This window comes from Pristiophorus japonicus, chromosome 5 (assembly GCF_044704955.1).
Source record: "Pristiophorus japonicus isolate sPriJap1 chromosome 5, sPriJap1.hap1, whole genome shotgun sequence".
Lineage (NCBI taxonomy): Eukaryota > Metazoa > Chordata > Chondrichthyes > Pristiophoridae > Pristiophorus > Pristiophorus japonicus.
In genome coordinates, this window is record NC_091981.1 from 283,519,630 (window position 1) to 283,542,472 (window position 22,843).

General features: G+C 45.4%; 1 protein-coding gene across 9 annotated transcripts in view; it reads right to left on the reverse strand.

Moving 5' to 3' along the window:
• Positions 1-859: 859 nt before the first annotated feature.
• The window catches only part of nktr (natural killer cell triggering receptor), a 220,321-nt gene continuing 198,337 nt past the window's right edge, over positions 860-22,843 (reverse strand). For 8 of the 9 annotated variants that reach the window (XM_070881738.1, XM_070881739.1, XM_070881736.1 and 5 more), the window contains 3 exons: positions 13,221-13,280; positions 11,739-11,819; positions 860-1,147 (listed from right to left, as the gene is read on the reverse strand). In XM_070881738.1, the coding sequence (XP_070737839.1) occupies positions 1,048-1,147; positions 11,739-11,819; positions 13,221-13,280 (241 nt within the window). In that variant the 3' untranslated portion in view covers positions 860-1,047. The remainder of the gene's footprint in view (positions 1,148-11,738; positions 11,820-13,220; positions 13,281-22,843) is intronic. The other variant, XM_070881737.1, reaches the window with a different exon arrangement.

Here is a 22,843-nt window from a genome sequence, read left to right on the forward strand (position 1 = left end):
GAGGCAGCTAGATGTGCACGAGGAAGAAAGGAAGAGGGTTATGCTAATAGGGTGAGATGAAGTAGAGTGGGAGGAGGCTGTGCAGCATAAACGCCGGCATGGACCTGTTGGGCTGAATGGCCTGTTTCTGTGCTGTAACAGCCATTTTCACGTTCATCATGTACCTCATCCAATTTACAAGTGATCAGATACAACCAGTTGTTATACATAAAGGAGGAAGTAAGAACATTTTTAATGTAAAGGGTTAGTAGAATGCAGACTGCACTACCTTAAGTGGCTGTTGAAGCGATTAGGGGGGAGGGTGAATGATGTATCGTCTGAATGGGTTGGGCTTAACCCACCCCTTTCCACACGTGTGCTCGTCAGCCGAGTCATTCACAACATTGAAGAGAATATATATTAAAGGACTACAGGGAAGGAGCAGGTGGAATGAGACTGGAGTAGACTGTTCCGGTGGTAAGCTTGCACTGGCACAGGCCTGATGGGTTGACTGGTTTCTCTCTGCATGCTGAAAATTATATGGTTTTGCGAAATTCCAGACTATAATCACACAGCAATTACTATATGGATATATATATGAGTCATTCAAACACGCTCTTTTAAAATATACATTTTTAATTCTTTTGATATGAACCCTTTTAATAGACAGGGTTGAACACAAAAATGAACAGAGACCAGGTAGAATGTATGAAAATGTACTTCCCCCCCCCCCCCTAAACTATGACAGAATAACGCAGTACATATTAAAGGTAAATGTTATTGCTTACATACAAAACTGCAGTTACAAATTACATTTCCTCTCAGCAAGAGCTGCAAAGAGTTAAATTTATTACTTTTGCAAAAAAGAAAAACAGAAAAATCAAAACAACCCCCCCCACCCCCCACCCGCTGTAACATCCGTGCGCAGAGTTGCTGCACTGCAGAGTTTTACCCCGCTGTTTAAAGTAATGGCTCTAATGGATCAGTCACCAATAAATAGTTCTGAATCTGTGCAGGGAGAGAAGGAAAGCGTTCCGTGAGAAAGAGAGAGCGCCTGTGCTCCGTCCATCAGCTGTACCTGCTGCTCTCGCTGTGGCTCCGATGGCGAGAGTAACTCCGATCGCTTTTGCTGTACGAGCGGTATGATCTGTAACTTCTGTCTCGGCTTCTATCCCATTCAAGGGGAGGGGGGGAAAAAGAATCACGGTAAACATCAGCGTGAGCACTCACCTACAATCTTTCAGCATAAAGGAGGAAGTAAGAACATTTTCCATACAAGTTAGTAGTGCACGGACTGTATTACCTTAAGTGGCTGTTGAAGTGATTCCGGGGGTTGGGGGGGGGGGGGGAGGGGGGTGGTGAACGATGGCATCATCTGAACTGGGTGGGCTTATCCCCTTCTTTTTCAACATGTGCTGTCAGCTGAGTCATTCACAACATTGAAGAGAAAATATATTAATGGGCTACAGGGAAGGAGCAGGGGAATGAGATTGGAGAGGATTGTTCTGGTGATGAGCTCGCACTAGCATTCTAACCCACAATCGCCACTCTTTTCAAATAGGAACTTTCTAGGAAAACTAAACTTCTTTAAAAAAATATATATTTCACTCTCAGGATGTGGGCGTCGTTGACGGGGCCAGCATTTATTGCCCTCCTCTCGTACGACTGAGTGGCTTGTTTGGCCACTTCAGAGGGCAGTTACGAGTCAACCATGTTGGTATACTGGAGTCACATATCGGCCAGACTGGGTAAAGATGGCAGGTTTCCTTCCCTAAAGGAGATTAGTGAACCAGTTGAGTTTTTAACGACAATCTGACAGCTTCATGGTCACTTTTACCGAGACCAGCTTTTTTATTTCCAGCTTTCTTTTTAAAGGACAAATTCAAACTCTCACGGTGGGATTTGAACTCATGTTCTCAGGATTAGACCAGTAATATAACCATGACAATGTCGGACCACGCAAAGTTTGTTTAACTTAACTTCTTTCACTTTCTCCCGAAGGCACTGGCCCTCCAGTACCTCAGCCTCCATGTGTGAGGGTGGACAGTGACTTGCATTTGGGGTGGGAGGGCAGGAGAGGGGGAGAGGGGAAAGTGTATCTTAAACAAACCCCGAATGATGTACATATACTTTCCCAGAGGGGTCGCTGACAGTAATCACCAGCAGGAATTATGGCTCATTTCCCTCCCCCGCCCCCCCTCCCCCAGTCCTATGGCTGATCTGATCATGGAATCAACTGCAGTTAACCTGTGGAATTCCCTACTGCAGAGAGCTGTTGAGGCCAGTTCATTGGAAATATTCAAGAGGGAGTTAGATATGGCCCTTACGGCTAAAGGGATCAAAGGGTATGGAGAGAAAGCAGGAAAGGGGTACTGAGGTGAATGATTAGCCATGATCTTGTTGAATGGCGGTGCAGGCTCGAAGGGCCGAATGGCCTACTCCTGCATCTATTTTCTATGTTTCTATGTCCGCTCCCCATAACCCTTTACTCCCTTATCGCTCAAAAATCTGCCTATCTCCGCCTTAAATGTATTCAATGACCCAGCCTCCACAGCTCTCTGGGGCAGAGAATTCCAGATTTACAACCCTCAGAGAAGAAATTCCTCCTCACCTCAGTTTTAAATGGGCGGCCCCTTATTCTAAGACTATGTCCCCTAGTTTTAGTTTCCCGAGTGGAAATATCCTCTCTGCATCCATTTGTCGAGCCCCTTTATTATCTGAAAGTTTCAATAATATCACCTCTCATTCTTCTGAACTCCAATATGTATAGGCCCAACATAGAAAATAGGTGCAGGAGTAGGCCATTTGATCCTTCGAGCCTGTACCACCATTCAATATGATCATGGCTGATCATGCAACTTCAGTACCCCATTCTTGCTTTCTCTCCATACCCCTTGATCCCTTTAGCCGTAAGGGCCACATCTAACTCCCTTTTGAATATATCTAACGAACTGTCCTCAACAACTTTCTGTGGTAGAGAATTCCAAATGCTCACAACTCTGAGTGAAGAAGTTTCTCCTCATTTCAGTCCTAAATGGCTTATCCCTTATCCTTCGACTGTGACCCCTGGTTCTGGACTTCCCCAACATCGGGAACATTCTTCTAGCATCTAACCTGTCCAATCCCGTCAGAATTTTATATGTTTCTATTGAGATCCCCTCTCATTCTTCTAAATTCCATTGAATATAAGCCTAGTCGATCCAATCTTTCTTCATATGTCAGTCCTGTCATCCCGAGAATCAGTCTGGTGAACCTTCGCTGCACTCCCTCAATAGCAAGAATGTTCTTCCTCAGATTAGGAGACCAAAACTGTACACAATATTCAAGGTGTGGCCTCACCAAGGCCCTGTACAACTATAGTAAGACCTCCCTGCTCCTGTACTCAAATCCTCTCGCTATGAAGGTCAACATGCCATTTGCCTTTTTCACCGCCTGCTGTGCCTGCATGCCAACTTTCAATGACTGATGCACCATGACACCCAGGTCTCGTTGCACCTCCCCTTTTACGAATCGGTCACCATTCAGATAATAATCTGCCTTCCTGTTTTTAACCACCAAAGTGGATAACCTCACATTTATCCACATTATACTGCATCTGCCATGTATTTTTGCCCTCTCACCTAACCTGTCCAAGTCACCCCGCAGCCTCTTAGCATCCTCCTCACAGCACACACTTCCATTCAGCTTAGTGTCATCTGCAAACTTGGGAGATTAATTACATTCAATTCCTTTGTCTAAATCATTAATGTATATTGTAAATAGCTGGTGTCCCAGCACTGAACCCTGTGGTACCCCACTAGTCATTGTCTATCATTCTGAAAAGGACCCGTTTATTCCTACTCTTTGCTTCCTGTCTGCCAACCAGTTCTCTATCCACGTCAATACATTACCCCAATACCATGTGCTTTAATTTTGCACACTAATCTCTTGTGTGGAACCTTGTCAAAAGCCTTTTGAAAGACGAAATACACCATTTCCACTGGCTCCCCCTTGTCCACTCTACTAGTTACATCCTCAAAAAATTCTAGAAGATTTGTCAAGCATGATTTCCCTTTCATAAATCATGCTGACGTGGACCAATCCTATCACTACTTTCCAAATGCGCTGCTATTACATCTTTAATAATTGATTGCAACATTTTCCCCATCACCGATGTCAGGCTAACCGGTCTATAATTCCGTTTTCTCTCTCCCTCCTTTTTTAAAAAGTGGGGTTACATTAGCTACCCTCCAGTCCATAGGAACTGATCCAGTGTCTATAGAATGTTGGAAAATGACCACCAATGCATCCACTATTTCGAGGGCCACTTCCTTACGTACTCTGGGATGCAGACTATCAGGCCCTGGAGATTAACCAGCCTTCAATCCCATCAATTTCCCTAACACAATTTGCTGACTAATAAGGATTTCCTTTAGTTCTTCCTTCTCGCTAGACCCTCGGTCCCCTAGAATTTCCAGAAGGTTATTTGTGTCTTCCTTAGTGAAGACAGAATCAAAGTATTTGTTCAATTGGTCTGCCATTTCTTTGCTTCTCATTATAAATTTGCTTGATTCTGACTGTAAGGGACCTACATTTGTCTTCACTAATCTTTTTCTCTTCACGTATCTGTAGAAGCTATTGCTGTCAGTTTTTATGTTCCCTGCAAGCTTACTCTCATATTCTATTTTCCCCTCCTAATTAAACCCTTTGTCCTGCTCTACTGAATTCTAAATTTCTCCCAGTCCTCAGGTTTGCTGCTTTTTTGGGCCACTTTATATGCCTCTTCCTTGGATTTCACACTATCCCTAATTTCCTTTGTAAGCTGTGGTTGAGCTTACGCCAGGCAGGGATGTACAATTGTTGAAGTTCATCCATGTGATCTTTAAATGTCTGCCATTGCCTAGCCACCGTCAACCCTTTAAGTATCATTCGCCAGTCTATCCTAGCCAATTCACATCTCATACCATTGAAGTTACCTTTCTTAAAGTTCAGGACTCTAGTCTCTGAATTAACTGCGTCACTCTCCAGCTTAATGAAGAATTCTACCAGATTATGGTCACTCTTGCTCAAGGTGCCTCGCACAACAAGACTGCTAATTAATCCTCTCTCATTACACATCACCCAGTCTAGGATGGCCAGCTCCCTGGTTAGTTCCTTGACATATTGGTCTAGAAAACCATCCCTTATACACTCAAGGAAATCCTCCTCCACCATATTGCTACCAGTTTGTTTAGCCCAATCTACATGTAGATTAAAGTCACCCATGATAACTGCTGTATCTTTATTGAACGCATCCCTAATTTCCTGGTTGATGCCATCTCCAACTTCACTATGACTGTTTGGTGGTGTGTACACAACTCCCACTAGGCTTTTCTGCTCTTTGGTGTTCTGCAGCTCGACCCATACAGATTCCACCTCATCCACGCTAATGTCCTTCCTTACTATTGCATTAATCTCTTTAACCCGCAATGTTACCCCACCTCCTTTTCCTTTCAGTCTATCTTTCCTGAATATTGAATACCCTTGGATGTTGAGTTCCCAGCCTTGGTCACCCTGGAGCCATGTCTCTGTAATCCCAATTACATCATATCCGTTAACAGCTATCTGCGCAGTTAATTCATCCACCTTATTACGAATGCTCCTCACATTGAGACACAGAGCCTTCAGGCTTGTTTTTTTTAAACACTCTTTGTCCTTTTAGAATTATGTTGTAATGTGACCCTTTTTGATTTTTGCCGTTGATTTTTCTGCCCTCCACTTCTACTTTTCCCTCTGTCTCCCTGCATAGGTTCCCATCCCCCTGCCCTATTAGTTTAAATTCTCCCCAACAGCACTAGCAAACACTCCCCCTCGGACATCGGGTCCAGTCCTGCCCAGATGCAGACCGTCCGGTTTGTACTGGTCCCACATCCCCCAGAACCAGTTCCAATGTCCCAGGAATTTGAATCCCTCCCTCTTGCACCATTCCTCAAGCCACATATTCATCCTAACTATCCTGCTAGTTCTACTCTGACTAGCACATACTCAAGTATATCCTTCCTTAAACACAGAGACCAAAACTGTACGCAGTACTCTAGGTGTGGCCTCACCAACACCCTGCACCGTTGTAGCAGGACATCTCTGCTTTTATACTCGATCCCCCTTGCAATAAAGGCCAACTTTTCATTTGTCTTCCTGATTACTTGCTGTACCTGCATACTAACTTTTTGTGTTTCATGCACAAGGACCCCCAGGTCTCTCTGTACTGCAGCACTTTGCAATTTTTCTCCATTTAAATTATAATTTGCTTTTTTCTTATTTCTGCCAAAGTGGATAACCTCACATTTTCCCACATTATACTCCATCTGCCAAATTTTTGCCCACTCACTTAGCCTGTCTATATCCCTTTGCAGATTTTTTGTGTCCTCCTCACAATTTGCTTTCCCACCCAACTTTGTATCATCAGCAAACTTGGCTACATTACACTCGATCCCTTCATCCAAGTCATTAATATAAGAGTGTAAATAGTTGAGGACCCAGCACCGATCCCTGCGGCACCCGACTAGTCACAGTTTGCCAACCGGAAAATGACCCATTTATCCCAACTCTCTGTTTTCTGTTAGTTAGCCAATCCTCTATCCATGTTAATATATTACCCCCAACCCTGTGAGCTTTTATCTTGTGCAGTAACCTCTTATGTGGCACCTTGTCGAATGCATTCTGGAAATCCAATTATACCACATCTACTGGTTTCCCCCTTATCCACCCTGTTTGTTGCATCCTCAAAGAACTCCAGCAAATTTGTCAAACATGATTTCCCTTTCATAAAACTATGCTGACTCTGCTTGATTGAATCATGCTTTTCCAAATGTCCCGCTACTGCTTACTGTACACAATATTCTAGGTGAGGCCTCACCAAGGCCCTGTACAACTGCAGTAAGACCTCCCTGCTCCTATACTCAAAACCGCTAGCTATGAAGGCCAACATACCATTTGCCGCCTTCACCGACTGCTGTACCTGTATGCCAACTTTCAATAACTGATGTACCATGACACCCAAGTCTCGTTGCATCTCCCCTTTTCCTAATCTGCCACCATTCAGATAATATTCTGCCTTCGTGTTTTGGCCCCCAAAGTAGATAACCTCACATTTATTCACATTATACTGCATCTGCCATGCATTTGCCCACTCACCTAACCTGTCGAAGTCACCCTGCAGCCTCTTAGCGTCCTCCTCGCAGCTCACAACACCACCCAGTTTAGTGTCATCTGCAAACTTGGAGATATTACACTCAATTCCTTCATCTAAATCATTAATGTATATTGTAAATAGCTGGGGTCCCAGCACTGAGCCCTGCGGCACCGCACTAGTCACTGCCTGCCTTTCTGAAAAGGACCCATTTATCCCGACTCTCTGCTTCCTGACGGCCAACCAGTTCTCTATCCATGTCAGTACATTACCCCCAATACCATGTGCTTTGATTTTGCACACCAATCTCTTGTGTGGGACCTTATCAAAAGCCTTTTGAAAGTCCAAATACACCACATCCACTGGTTCTCCCCTGTCCACTCTACTAGTTACATCCTCAAAAAATTCCAGAAGATTTGTCAAGCATGATTTTCCTTTCATAAATCCATGCTGACGTGGACTTATCCTGTCACTGCTTTCCAAATGCGCTGTTATTTCATCTTTAATAATTGATTCCAACATTTCCCCCACTACTGATGTCAGGCTAACCGGTCTATAATTACCCGTTTTCTCTCTCCCTCCTTTTTTAAAAAAGTGGTGTTACATTAGCTATCCTCCAGTCCATAGGAACTGATCCAGATTCGATAGACTATTGGAAAATGATCACGAATGCATCCACTATTTCTAGGGCCACTTCTTTAAGTACTCTGGGATGCAGACTATCAGGCCCGGGGATTTATCGGTCTTCAATCCCATCAATTTCCCTAACACAATTTCATGCCTAATAAGGATATCCTGCAGTTCCTCCTTCTCACTAGATCCTCGGTCCCCTAGTACTTTTGGAAGGTTATTTGTGTCTTCCTTCGTGAAGACAGAACCAAAGTATTTGTTCAGCTGGTCTGCCATTTCTTTGTTCCACATTATAAATTCACCTGAATCTGACTGCAAGGGACCTACGTTTGTCTTCACTAATCTTTTTCTCTTCACATATCTATAGAAGCTTTTGCAGTCAGTTTTTATGTTCCCGGCAAGTTTCCTCTCATACTCTATTTTTCCTCTGCTAATTAAACACTTTGTCCTCCTCTGCTGAATTCTAAATTTCTCTCAGTCTTCAGGTTTGCTGCTTTTTCTGGGCAATTTATATGCCTCTTCCTTGGATTTAACACTATCCTTAATTTCCCTTGTTAGCCACGGTTGAGTCATCTTCCCCATTTTATTTTTACGCCAGACAGGGATGTACAATTGTTGAAGTTCATCCATGTGATCTTTAAATGTTTGCCATTTGCCTATCCACTGTCAACCCTCCAAGTATCATTTACCAGTCTATTCTAGCCAATTCACATCTCATACCATCGAAGTTACCTTTCCTTAAGTTCAGGACCCTCGTCTCTGAATTAACTGTGTCACTCTCCATCTTAACAAGGAATTCTACCATATTATGGTCACTCTTCCCCAAGGGGCCTCGCACAACAAGATTGCTAATTAGTCATTTCTCATTACACATCACCCAGTATAGGATGGCCAGCCCTCTAGTTGGTTCCTTAACATATTGGTCCAGAAAACCATCCCGAATACACTCAAGGAAATCCTCCTCCATCGTATTGCTACCAGTTTGGTTAGCCCAATCTATATGTAGATTAACGTCACCCATGATGACTGCCGTACCTTTATTGCACACATCCCTAATTTCTTATTTGATGCTGTCCCCAACCTCACTACTACTGTTTGGTGGTCTGTACACAACTCCCACTAGCGTTTTCTGCCCTTTGTTATTCCGTAGCTCCACCCATACAGATTCCACATCATCCAAGCTAATGTCCTTCCTTACTATTGCGTTAATTTCCTCTTTAACCAGCAACGCTACTCCACCTCCTTTTCCTTTCTGTCTATCCTTCCTGAATGTTGAATACCCCTGGATGTTGAGTTCCCAGCCTTGGCCAATAGATTTTTAACCAATAAGGGAATTAAGGGTTATGGGGAGCAGGCGGGTAAGTGGAGCTGAGTGCACGGCCAGATCAGCCATGATCTTGTTGAATGGCGGAGCAGGCTCGAGGGGCTGGATGGCTTACTCCTGTTCCTAATTCTTATATTCTTATTATGTTCTTACGGCTAAGGGGATCAAGGGCCATGGAGAGAAAGCAGGAAATGGGTACGGAGGGAATGATCAGCCATGATCTTATTGAATGGCGGTGCAGGCTCGAAGGTCCGAATGGTCTACTCCTGCACCTATTTTTATGTTTCTATGTCACCCTGGAGCCATGTCTCCATGATGCCAATGATATCATATTCATTAATTGCTGCCTGTGCAGTTAACTCGTCCACCTTTTTACGAATACTCCTTGCATTGAGGCACAGAGCCTTCAGGCTTGTCTTTTTAACACACTTTGCCCTTTTAGAATTTTGCTGCAATGTGGCCCTTTTTGATTTTTGCCTTGGGTTTCTCTGCCTCCAGTTTTACTTTTCTTCTTTCTAGCTTTTGCTTCTGCCCCTATTTTACTTCCCTCGGTCTCCCTGCATAGGTTCCCATCCATATTAATTTAACCCCTCCCCAACAGCACTAGGAAACATTCCCACCTAGGACATTGGTTCTGGTTCTGCCCAGGTGCAGACCATCCGGTTTGTACTGGTCCCACCTCCTCCAGAACTGGTTCCAATGTCCCAGGAATTTGAATCCCTCCCTTCTGCACCACTCCTCAAGCCACGTATTCATCTGAGCTATCCTACAATTCCTACTCTGACTAGCACATGGCACTGGTAGCAATCCTGAGATTACTACCTTTGAGGTCCTACTTTTTAATTTAACTCCTAGCTCCCTAAATTCAGCTTATTGGACCTCAACCCGTTTTTTACCGATATCGTTGGCACCGATATGCACGACGACAACTGGCTGTTCACCTTCCCCTTTCAAAATGTTTTGCACCCGTTCAGAGACATCCTTGACCCTTGCACCAGGGAGGCAACATACCATCCTGGAGTCTCGATTGCGGCCGCAGAAACGTCTATCTATTCCCCTTACACAATAGCTCTCCCACTCTTTTTCCTCCCCTCCAAGTTCATGGCACCATGGGGGCTGCTGCTGCTCTCCCCTGATGAGTCATCCCCCTCAACAGTACCCAAAGCAGTGTATCTGTTTTGCAGGGGGATGACCGCAGGGGACCCCTGCACTACCTTCCTTCCACTGCTCTTCCTATTGGTCACCCATCCCCTATCTGGCTGTGTACCCTTTACTTGCGATATGGCCAGCCCTCTAAACGTGCTATTCACGCCATTCTCAGCATCGTGGATGCTCCAGAGTAAATCCACCCGCAGCTCCAGTGCCGTAATGCGGTCTGTCAGGTGCTGCAGGCGGATACACTTCCCGCACATGTAGTTGCTTCCAGCGTCCCGGACTTCCCACATAGCACAGGACCTGTCAGGTCACCCCTCAGCCTTCTCACCCCAGCCTGTTTTAGCCTTTCCTGATAAGTATAACCTCTCAGTTCTGGTATCATCCTTGTGAATCTTATTTTGCACCTTCTCCCATGCCTCTACATCCTTTTTGTAATATGGAGATCAGAACGGTGTTAAATTTTTTTAAATGCTCTAAAGATTTTCGAGCAGATTTATAAAAAATGTTGCATCGACCTGGGTTTTTGTACTCCAAAGTGTTTCAGCGCTGCTACAGGGCAATTTAGCAAAAGAGATTTGAGTGCTGGGGCCAGGGGTGCGGAGTGGAGCAGTCAGAGAGTAGCTGAGCCACACAAAATAGAAGGGTGAAGGTTTGTTCCCTCAGTCTGTGCGGAGTTAGCTGGGCTGCCGGAAGGGGTTCTACAATGGGGCTCAATGCCCCTGCACTAGTTAGAGTACGTGATCGCTATGCGATGTAAAGTATACGACAGGAGCAGATTCCATGGTTGAATAACCCGACAACACCATCAAGGTTCACACATGCATGATGGCTATTTGGACTAAGTAGCAAGGGGCGACTGGCGCCTGTGGAACTCGACCCCAGGAAACAGTCAATACTTTCAAGTGAGGCGGCGGCTAGGAAACTGGGCACAGAAAAATACTTTGCTCCAGGTACTTCATTTCGATATTTCAAGGCTCAGTAATATTTTGACACTGCTTTCAGGTTTTGAAGTTTGGTTAAGGAGGCAGCACGAAAACATTCTAGCTCCAAGGGCCTAGTGGGTAAAGGGTTGCCAAGTATGGGAGTAAACCATAACAGACCAGAAGGTATCTGGTTAAAATCCCAGTTTGGGTCAAGTCAGTTGAGCTCAGCTGGGGAACTGCAATCGGCCTCCACTGGACTGGGGGGGGGGGGGAAGAAAGAGGTGGTGATGGTGGTGATGGGGAGGGGGGGCAGATACTCAACAGCCAGTGATTCGTGCTAGAAGTGTGAAGATTACGGACGCTGGTGAGGAGGGGATCGGACATGGCTCTGATGCCCTCCATGTTGAATAGCCTGACGACACTCACTGCTTATGCTCACATACAAAGAAATGGGCATGTGGGCGAGATGCCAGGGGTTGCTGGTGGTCGGGAAGCTTGTAACCACCCCACCCCAGTAAAAAGGCAGCACGCCTTCGGGAGAGAAAGACGGTAAGAGTTAGAGCAATGAACGTTCTCTTACCGGGACCTTCGTGATTTGTGGTAGCTGCGGCTTCGACTCCGACTCCTGCTTCTGCTGTCGTAGCTATCGTATGAATCAGACCTGCAATCGAGAGAGAAAATCACAGCGATTACCCCAATGCATTTATCCGTTTAAAATGTACCAAGGCAGCACTTCATGTAGTTGACGCAGGAGAAAATCAGATGATGCTATTAACCACGAAAGTAAAGCTTGAGCAACTGAACCCAGTGATGCACTCTCACCATTAACTGTACTTAAACACTTGAAGGGCAGTTTAATGGAGCAATCTTTGCTGCAGTGAGTGCCACAGTGGATTAAATTACATAATGCGAGCTGCAGTAACTTTGGGGCTTATTTCATCGCAGGTCACACAAAGGCAGTACACACTTGCAACCTTTTACAAGGCACACAAAACTCACCCAACAGCCCATGAGAGAAAAGAGGCTCCCGAACCTTCAACCTGAGACACCACACACAACACTGCCCCGGACCGCGCCTTATGTACCGTTGCTGTGCTGTGTCTTTTCTGGCAAAAGCCATTTGCAAAAATCCAAGGTTAACGAGTGTCCCTAACCGCACCACACAATAACGTCCAGAGGGGACAGAGTGGAAAAGTTTGTTAGTAGAAGAAAACTTGATTTAATAGAGGATGAGGATATCAGAGTATCCAATGCTCAGACACCTCTTGGTGCCTATATGCCCTACACAGCTAGCACCGTTGCTGCCAGGCCTTTGCTGATGCTGCCCTTCAGCTGCCAACTGGAAGCCTGCAACTGGTGATGACTTGCCCAGCTCTCCAGATTGAGGGCCTGGCAGGGCAAACTCTCACTGCTGCCTCTCACTGCTCTGCAGGGCTCCAGCACGCTGCATCACTGTTCTGCACTACCTATTCCCAACAGCAGAGGTCAGGCCATCTCTGCCAAACTCTGGACACTGCCGGTAAACTGATTTGGTTATAGTATAGAGATCACTGCATCTTGGGAGGGGCGGGGGTCTCAGACATCCTCGATCGACAGCACTTCATCATTAGCCCAAGAGATAATATTGCTCATCACTTGGCCTTTTACTGGATTAGAAGGCTCTCTTTCTTGTGAGCCGATACAGGCATCGTACAAACCATAAGGAGAAAACATGCTGAAAAAGTGTGGCACGGTAAGATTAAACGCTCAATTGCTTTCCTGAGGCCCTTGATTCTATTCATATAGAAACACAAGGCTCTGCTCAAGGAAAATCCATCCCAAGTACAGGTGACGAAAACCATGCCGTTACCCATCTAAATTGGGCACCCTTGTGGAAACCTTGGATAACCAAATCTCATTATTTATACTGTTAAACGGGACAAAAAGCGCCTCCTCCTGCACTACATTACCCCCCAAAATTAAACGCAGCCATGGTATAGCTACACTCAAGTATAACATTTGAGCATTAAGTGCTAAAAATGTTCTGTAACTCAGTCTGTATCAGCTTATACTGGATACATACCTAGACCTTCGGTGACGTCTAGAAGATAGGCTTCTAGAACGACTTCGACTATAGGTTCTACTGTTTGAAGAAAAAAAATAGACATATAAACCGTCGTGCATGAAATATACAACCACGAAAGCTGCTTTCAGCTCATGCCATCTGCTACATACTTGTATCCAAATGAAGACTGCACTCCACAAATCTGAGAGGCAGAGAGAGATGCTCTCTGTGTGCATGAGGCAGTCGGTAACTCTGGAGCAGTAGAGAACAGCCCGAGGTGAGTTTCTCTCACTTGTCCTCCAGAAACACAGTTGGCAGCGGGGAGGTGTAAAGTACAGCCTGAGGCGAGTCTCAGACAGTGCTCTGCTGAACACATTTGGTAGCCAGGTAGGGGAGGAGAACAGCACATGAGAGTCTTTCCACTTGGAGCTGCTCTTGATGCTGTGCCTGCAATGGCAGGTTTAGATCAGAGTGTGCTGTGCCAGGAATTGCAGGCGCCAGCCTACAACCTGGTGACTCACGGCACAGAGCTCACGAGCTGTCGCCACCTCAACGTTAGGTGTAACTACAGGAGGAAATGTATTGCAGGATAACTGTTACTTTACCTTCATCTTGGGACATTTACTGAGACAAATGTTTGAACGTGTTTTGGCAATAGATTCAGCCCCACCCACCCAATTCTTTCCACTTTCTCTCCCGCAGACACTCAATACTGCTGAGGTACAGCTCCATGGGTGCCAGAAACCCAACTAAAGTGGTGAGCAATGACAAGCTATTCAAGAGTGGAGGGCTTTACACCTGCATCTGATCCCATCTACAACCCAAGACTATACAGGCATTTCCCGGCAGGGGTCGTGGAATAGGAAGCCTGGCAGGCTCAGGGCCTCGGAGACTTGCTGTGGCATCCCTATGGTCTCCCTGATTCAGCACATTAAGAGGTATTGTACCTGGGATGTCCCTGGTTTGGATGGCTCAGGGCCACGCTGAGTGGCCTATTGTCGCCTCAAGGCCACAAGCCACCCTTTTTGTAAGTCTCAGCCAGATCACGAGGTAGGGTCTGGGATTGCTGCCCACATCACTTCCATGTAGCTTTTTGAGAAGCATTGCAAGGTGTTGAAGGTGAAGGTGTTTTTGTGATGGTCTAAGGCCTGCACTTATGATTGGAGAACAGAGCACAAATGGAGGGCGGATGACAAAAAAAGGATGGGGAAAAATGGAAGAGGGGGAGGAGGAGAACATAAATTTGAGAGAGATCATTTGCGCTGTAAACAAATGAGATTTAACGTAATTTAGAAACGCTGAAAATCGCAAGTCAACGTCAAAACATAGTCTAGTCAGAATTTAGTAAAATTTAGTCCTCATGATTTATCAAAAAAAATCATTGTTATGTCTCTCTTTAAAAAATGAAGCATATATATTTTAATTACAGCAATTCTATAGAGGCCTGCCATTTAGGCCCCAAATCCTGGCATCAATCCAGTCAGCCATCAGCAAGTACCAGGCTCAGCTAGCAGCTCTGCAAGGTTCAATAATGATTCACTCCCTTTTTGGACCAGGAACAACCAAAGACGGAACTCAGCAAGAGTGAAGTGCCAAGTTAGAACTGATGAGCCTCTGGACACCTCGCGCCCCAAACCCCCCATCCTGCTCCTTTTTCCCACATTAACATAACGTGTGGATGAGGGCAATGTGGTTGAGGTGCTGTACATGGATTTCCAAAAGGCGATTGACAAAGTGCCACATAATAGGCTTGCCAGTAAAGTTGAAGCCCATAGAATAAAAGGGACAGTGGCAGAATGGATAAGAAATTGGCTAAGTGACAGGAAACAGACAGTAGTGGTGAACGGTTGTCTTTCAGACTGGAGGAAGGTATATAGAAACATAGAAAATAGGTGCAGGAGTAGGCCATTCGGCCCTTCGAGCCTGCACCGCCATTCAATGAGTTCATGGCTGAACATGCAACTTCAGTACCCCACTCCTGCTTTCTCGCCATACCCTTTGATCCTAGAGTGGTGTTCCCCAGGAATCAGTACTAGGACCACTGCTTTTCTTGATATATATTAATGATTTGGATGTGGGTGTACAGGGCACAATTTCAAAATTTGTAGATGACACAAAACTTAGAAGTATAATGAACAGTGAGGAGGATACCACCCCCCCGCCCCCCCCGCAACAACTATCTTTCCTACCTGTGGCAGGGACTGTGGTTCTCGTAGTGGACTGTTCAGCCACCTAAGGACTCATTCTAAGAGTGGAAGCAAGTTAGGGACTGCCTGTGATGATGATGATGGGGATAGTGATAGACTTCAAGAAGACAGATAGGCTGGTGGAATGGGCGGACACGTGGCAGATGAAATTTAACGCAGAAAAGTGCGAAGTGATACATTTTGGTAGAAAGAATTAGGAGAGGAAATATAAACTAAAGGGTACAGTCCTAAAGGGGATGCATGGACAGAGACACCCGAGGGATATCTGTGCACAAATTGTTGAAGGTGGCAGGGCAGGTTGAGAAAGCGGTTAAAAAAGCTCATCGGATTCTGGGCTTCATGAATAGAGATATACAAAAGTGTGGAAATGATGATGAACCTGTATAAAACACAGTTCGGCCTCAACTGGAGAAGTGTGTCCAATTCTGGGCACCGTACTTTGGAAAGGATGCTAAGGCCTTGGAGAGGGTGCAGAAAAGATTTACAGAAATGATTCCAGGGATGAGGGACTTCAGTTACGTGGATAGACTGGAGAAGCTGGGGTTGATCTCCTTAGAGCAGCGATGGTTGAGAGGAGATTTGATAGAGGTGTTCAAAATCACGAGGGGGCTGGACAAAGTAGATAGAGAGAAACTGTTCCCATTGGAGGAAGGGTCAAGAACTAGAGGACACAGATTTGGCATAAGAACCAAAGGCGACATTAAAAAACACAGCGAGTGGTTAGGATCTGGAATGCACGGCCTGAAAGGGTGGTGGAGGCAGACTCAATCACTGCTTTCAAAAGGGAGCTGGATAAGTACCTGAAAATTTATTTTTTCAGGGCTACGGGGAAAGGGCGGGGGAGTGGGACTGGCTGAGAGGCTCTTAGAGGCCTTCTTCCATGCTATAATTCCTGAAAACAGCCTCTCCAGTTGTAACACAAGTCCTGATAGGCGCAATCTATTAGTTCATAGTGAAAGCATAAACAATTCACACACACAACTTTGCTTCAGCGAAATTCTTGAGTAAATATACCAATAGCAAAGCATTAACGCACAAAATAAAGCAGGTCTGAACAGCACCTGGTCAGAGAAAGAATTGGGTAATGCTCTGACCTATATATCCAGTCTAGCAGCAATGAAGCATTCATCAGACTGAATTATAGGATCAAGCCAATGATCATCATATAGTTTTCAGATGCACTTCGCCCAATTGATCTCCACCTTCCAGAATATCAACTCTATCATTTTTCTGTTACAGCATCTAGCTGCATCCTAAATAAATCCAGGGCTCTGGCCTCAACCCCCTCTTCTTGGCTAACAGTTCAAAGTTATTGAAGGAATACTTCCTAAAATTACCCTCAACAACTTCTGACCCTGTGCCCTCTTGTCCGGATACCGACATACATCTGAAAAGAATTCAAAGAGTTTGCCCACATCTGCCGTTAAACTAACCGGCCTTTAGTTACCTGGTTTATCCTTCCTGTCCTTTGTCAATAAAGGTGTTACACTGCCTACTCTTCAGTCCAACAGCCCAATTCTCATATTTAATGAAGATCGAAAAATTCTGGCCAGAGTCTTTGCTCACTCCCCTCTGACTCTGTTCAGGGTTGGGGGGGGGCGCGTCGGGAGCAGAGATCGGGAGCAGAGGTCGGGGGGGGGGGGGGGGGGGGTGTGGAGGGGAGGAGGGAGCCGGGGAAGCGGAGATCGGGGTCAGGGGCGAGCGGGAGTCAAGTCGGGTCGGGTCCCGGTCCGGAGGAAGCAGGAGCTGGGCATGGGAGGCAGCCTTATCGACGCAGCCCCAGTGAGGCCATTCGGCCAGGGCTAGGGGATGCGTGCTTCGGGCCCCTCCCAGAGAGTTTTGGGCACCTGGAGCTACTGCACATGCGCGCCCACTGTAGCGCGCCTGTGCAGAGGTCCCGGCACTGTTTTCAGCGCAGGGACTTGGCTCCGCCCCCCACAGCTTGTGCTGCGCTGCGCCCAGCTCCAGAGGGCCTGCAGGGAGCCGGAGTAGGTAAGTTTTTTTGAAAGCGCACTTTGTGGCGCGAAAAACGGGCGTCCAGGTCAGGGCTGCGCCGTTCTAGGCGCGGCCCGAAACTTGGGCCCTAGATGTGGCCTGGCTCAAAACCAGTGCTGGGCTCAAGGCAACTGATTTTTACCGTGGCAAGAAAATCACCCAACCCTCAGATTTAAATTCCCTAGTTCCCTGCTTGGAACTGGTGTCTAACAGCATCAGACCAATGATCAAGCTTTGTAATTAACACTGAAAGAGGCTCCCTATATTACGCTCTAGCCATATCAGTTTCAGCCAGTTCATTTTTCTTGGGTTGCTCCTGTATAATCTTTGTTTATATTAAATTCTCTGGAACTCAAGGAGTACTTATCAACAGACCTAGAATTTTGCATTAAATTGAACATCCTTTCAGCCAGGAGACTTGCAAAAATAAATCTGCCACGTCAATACCTTTTTACTAAATTTGGAGCATGTTTCACTCTGCTGAAAATTAAATTATGCTGCAAGATTATCTGTTCAGTCAATGGGAAATACCAATAATCTGGTACAGTACCCGACACCAACCAGAATCCAAAGATGACTGAGACAGGCATAGGCCTTGGTGGGCGATCAATGAGATATTAGCTGGCGTAAAGCAGTGTTGGTGGCTCACTGAGGGGGGAAAAAGAAACTTTGCAAAACTTTTTGTGAATAAAGTTTAAACATAAACAGCTATTTCTAGATTGTAAGACTCTGATTTTAACAGCTTACCTGGCAAAAACCGGGCAGGGGGGGCATTTAAAATGAGGGCAGTCCCTTACACCTCTGATCCCGCTATCTTCCCGCCATGTCCCAATCTTAGCCCGCTCTGTGGGACACGCGCAGGAAGAAAGCAGGGTCCGAGGCCTGAGAGAGGGAGCAGTGATGATTTACCCCCTCAGCCGTAACCGGTCAGTAGCTGGGCCGTGGTCCAGGAGAGGTCCAGGCAGGAAAGTTCTGTAACTTTATTTTAGGTTTCCTTGTGGGTCACGAGGAACAGGAGTGCTCCTCCAGGCTTCACGAGGAAGCCCCAGCCCTCCCTTGCCCTGATCACAGCCAGAAACCCCACCCTCCGATTGCGGCCAGAGCACCCCTCCACCCCACCGGACGACGGCCATTCCTATGGGTCCCTGGCTGCGGCCTCCTTCTGCCAAATTGCCGTTCCCACCTGCTGGACAGATAGTGGATCTAGCCAGGACCCCAGGAGAACTCATGCATGACCCCGTCTCCCAGGTTCGCTGCTCTCTTCAGGGCTCAAGCACAACGTAACTCTCCCCCTCCCCACACTAAAACCGAGATCTAAATATCTAAACTACACTGAAATAAGCAAAAAGATAATTTTTTTAAAAAAAGAGTGAAGACTGCTATGGCCAATATTTATCCCTCAATCAACATAACAAAACACTTTATCTGGTCATTATCACGTTGCTGTTTGTGAAAACCGAAGGCAATGGCTAAGAATTAAGCCCAGCATACAGATTGGATGACCACAATGTTAACTGTGGCTCAGTGGTAGCACTGTGTGTCAGCAAGTGGCTCAGTTGGTATCACACGTGCCTGAGTCAGAAGGTTGTGGGCTCAAGTCCGACTCCAGGGACTTGAGCACATAAATCTAGGCCAGCAGTCTAATGCAGTGCTGAGGGAGTGCTGCACTGTTGGAGGTGCTGTCTTTCGGATGAGAGGTCAAGCTGAGGCTCTGTCTGCTCTCTCAGGTGGACGTAAAAGATCCCATGGTACTATTGGAAGCAGGCGAGTTCTCCCGATGTCCTGGCCAATATTTATCCCTCAATCAACATAACAAAACAGATTATCTGGTTATTATCACGTTGCTGTTTGAGGGAGATTGTTTTTTTGCAAACAGGCTGCTGCGTTTCCCACATTACAAATGACTACACTCCAAATGTACTTCATTGGCTGTAAAGCACTTTGAGATGTCTGGTGGTCATGAAAAGTACTATATAAATGCAAGTCTTTCTTTCTTTTGAGTCAGATGGTTGTGGGCTCAAATCCCACTGCCAGGGACATGAGAATCTAGGCTGACACTCCAGTGCACTACTGAGGGAGTGCTGAACTATTGACGGTGCTGCTTTTTGGATGAGATGTTAAATCGAGGCCCCGTCTGCCCTCTCAGGTGGACGTGAAAGTTCCCACGGCACTAATTCAAAGAAAAGCAGGGGCATTCTCCTCGATATCCTGCCCAATATCTATCTCTCAACCAACATCAATAAAAACACATTATCTGTTCATTGTTATATTGCTGTTTGTGGAACTTTACAATGCTCAAATTGGCTGCCACGTTTCCTACATTGAAATAGTGACTACACTTCAAAAGTAATTTATTAGCTGTAAAGCGGTTTGGAATGTCCTGAGATTGTGAAAGGCGCTGTATAAATGCTAGTCTGTCTATCTGTCTTCTTTCATTAACCAAAAATGCTGCACAAGCTAGAAATGTCTGAACGGGCAGGGAATTCTCTCTCATGAAATGAAGACTACTTGCATACTGAAGTTGAACAACAGAGGAAGGGGTTTTGATGGCAAAAACACATTTTTCAAGGAACAGTAAAGCTTTATGAAAGCAGGGCTAAAAACGGAGGAAAACACATACCTGGAGTTGAGTTACTTTGCAGTAACCCAACTAAACGGGTACAAGAAAGTCAAAGCATGGACAATTTACAGACGTCAGCAAATTGAAACACGCTGTTAGCTATTTTTCTTGGATACAGAAGGGTTAATTTTTATATTAACACACATACAGACGGCAGACATGTGGAGTATGGGAGTATGGTGTGACGTAGCACAACAACAGCTTGTATTTATATAGCGCCTTTAATGTAGTAAAACGTCCCAAGGTGTTTCACAGGAGTGTTAAAAGACAAAAAATAAATTTGACAATGTAGACAAAAGGCCAACAAAGGTAGGCAACACAGAGGTTGTAGTTTTTTTTGTTGAAGGGGCTTAATTTCTTTTAACTTGCTGCAGCCAGCAGGAGAGCTGTGGCCTGATTTTATATATAGATGCAATTTTTCTCTCTGTCCCAAGTGACTGCACGTGATAAGGTTCCAATACCGGTGCAAATAATTTCTAGCAAAAGCCCTACATCTGACCAAACAGTATAAGCTATTAAATTGCTTGGTGGAAGCAGCTCTATGGGGAATATTGGTAAACCATTTCTGTGCTCCGCATTTGGTGCCAGCTTTTTTTTAAATGAAGGGAATGAATAAATAGCAGTCAGCAATCCAGGAGGGAAATGTGCACAGAGTACTTCATGAATATGTAATCATTCTGAAGCAAGATGATAATTAATACTACAGATAGGCCTACTAACATGGTTTCAAAAAGTACACAATTAACTTTAACAATCTTTTTCAGGGCAGAAGGTCCTATGTTTGATTCCTGGGCTGTGTCAAGATAGCTGATCTCAGTTCTGGTTGCAACTGGGAGACACTAAATCTGGCCTCAGCTGGGCTGAGGGGGGGGAAGAGGAAAGGGGGTGGGAAATCAACCAAGAGCGTTTGCTAGCAGGTGACCTATGCTGGAAAGTGAACTTTGGGCAAGGACGGGAACAGGTTTGACTGAATGGTCCTGTGTGATCCAATGCAAGTCTAATAATTGCTGTCTAGATTTGCACAAGAAAATTGTGAGGTACAGGAGGACACTGGCACCTGTGGAACTACACCCCAGCTAGAGTCAGCACCTTGGGGCGATACCGGAATCAAAAATCCATGTTCTGTTTTCAGAAGCTATAGTTTGTGCCGATTTAGAAAACTGGGCTTGGTGAGGAGCGAGAGAGAGAGGGGGGAAGAGGAGTCACATTTTGATGGTTAATTGCAAACCTCAACTGCAATTTATAAAATGGAGGCAAACATTTTACCAACTCTCACACAGGGAAATATTTAATCACAAGGCAGCTGTTCAATCCCTCGCACATTTGAGCTGCCAAAGTGGTGCTGAAATGCCTTTATTAAAAGAAGACAATGATGCAGGCTTATCTTTATGGAGAACAATGAAGGAGCTTTATTATTATTATTTTGAAATACAAAAATAAACCTGTTTTCAATACATTAGCAATGAATGGTGATTTTCCCAAACAATATGAAAGATCAAGAGTTTTTGTATGATCCGGGGTTTTGAGATGACTTTTGACCGGTGCCAGGCAGTTCGCCCTGCTGCAGCATCCACCTGCTTTGTTTTATTGCACTGCAAACTACAGCCCTACTCCGCACTCAGGGTGGAGAGCAGATTTCAGGGTGAACAGCCAGGGAAGATGGGAAAGCACCCGAGCTTCCCCCAGAGGGATGCTGCTGAATTGACTTGCTGGGCTGACAGGTGTCAGACCAGTTCTGGCTAGCAGACGGACCCGTTTCCGTGTAGATCAGCATCTGGGCACTGGCTGCAGATGTTACACTACTTGGTTTTCGCAATGTGAATCAACCCAATGCCAAATCACTTCTTTTTGCAGTTCTGACAAGTAAAGGCACAATTTTCAATTGTACTACGGATTTTGACACTGAATTAGTTCATTCTCGGGATGTGGGCATCGCTGGCAAGGCCAGCAGTTATTGGCCATCTCTCGTACAGCTGAGTGGCTTGGTAAGCCACCTGAGAGAGCAGTTAGGAGTTAACCACGTTGGTGTGGGTCTGGAGTCACATATAGGCCAGACTGGATATGGTCGACAGATTTCCTTCCCTAAAGGACGTTAGTGAACCACAATCTGACATCCTCATGGTCACTGATAATCAGCTTTTTATTTCCATATGTTTTAACCAGAACTCAAATTCTCCAACCGCCATGGTGGGATTTGAATTCATGCTCACTGGATTATTTGTCTTCTGGATTACTAGTGCCATACACAGGCCTTCTATAATGTGTACAAGTCTCTGCCTCTTTGATTTGTTCTATAATACATAATTGGAAAACATAATCATTGAATCTTACAGCACACAAACCGGCTATTCCTCCTATCAAATCGTTTTTTTTTCTCCACGAGCCATATACTCTAATCCAGTCTCCTGCTTGCTTCCCGCACCCCATTAATATTCCTCTTTTTCAAACAATGATTTGAAGCATTCATTATGGATTCTGCTTCACCTGCAGTTTGTGGTGTAAAATGCCACATTCTGAGTGAAGATCATTTTCTAAAGTCCCCACTAATTCTTTGTGATTATCTTAAACTACCATCTTGCCAACTAGCGGCAACAACCGAACGCTATTTACCTCACATTAATCCTTCATGATCTTGAAGGCCTCTATCAGGTCGCCCCTTAACCTGAGCTCCAGTGAAAAAAGCCCCAACTTCTCCAATCTTTAATCATAACTGCAACCCCTCATGCCTTGCCACACTCTCATAGGTCTACACTGCACCTTTTCTATTGCTTTTACATCCTTCCAATAATGGGCCAAAACTGTACAAAATTCTCTAACAG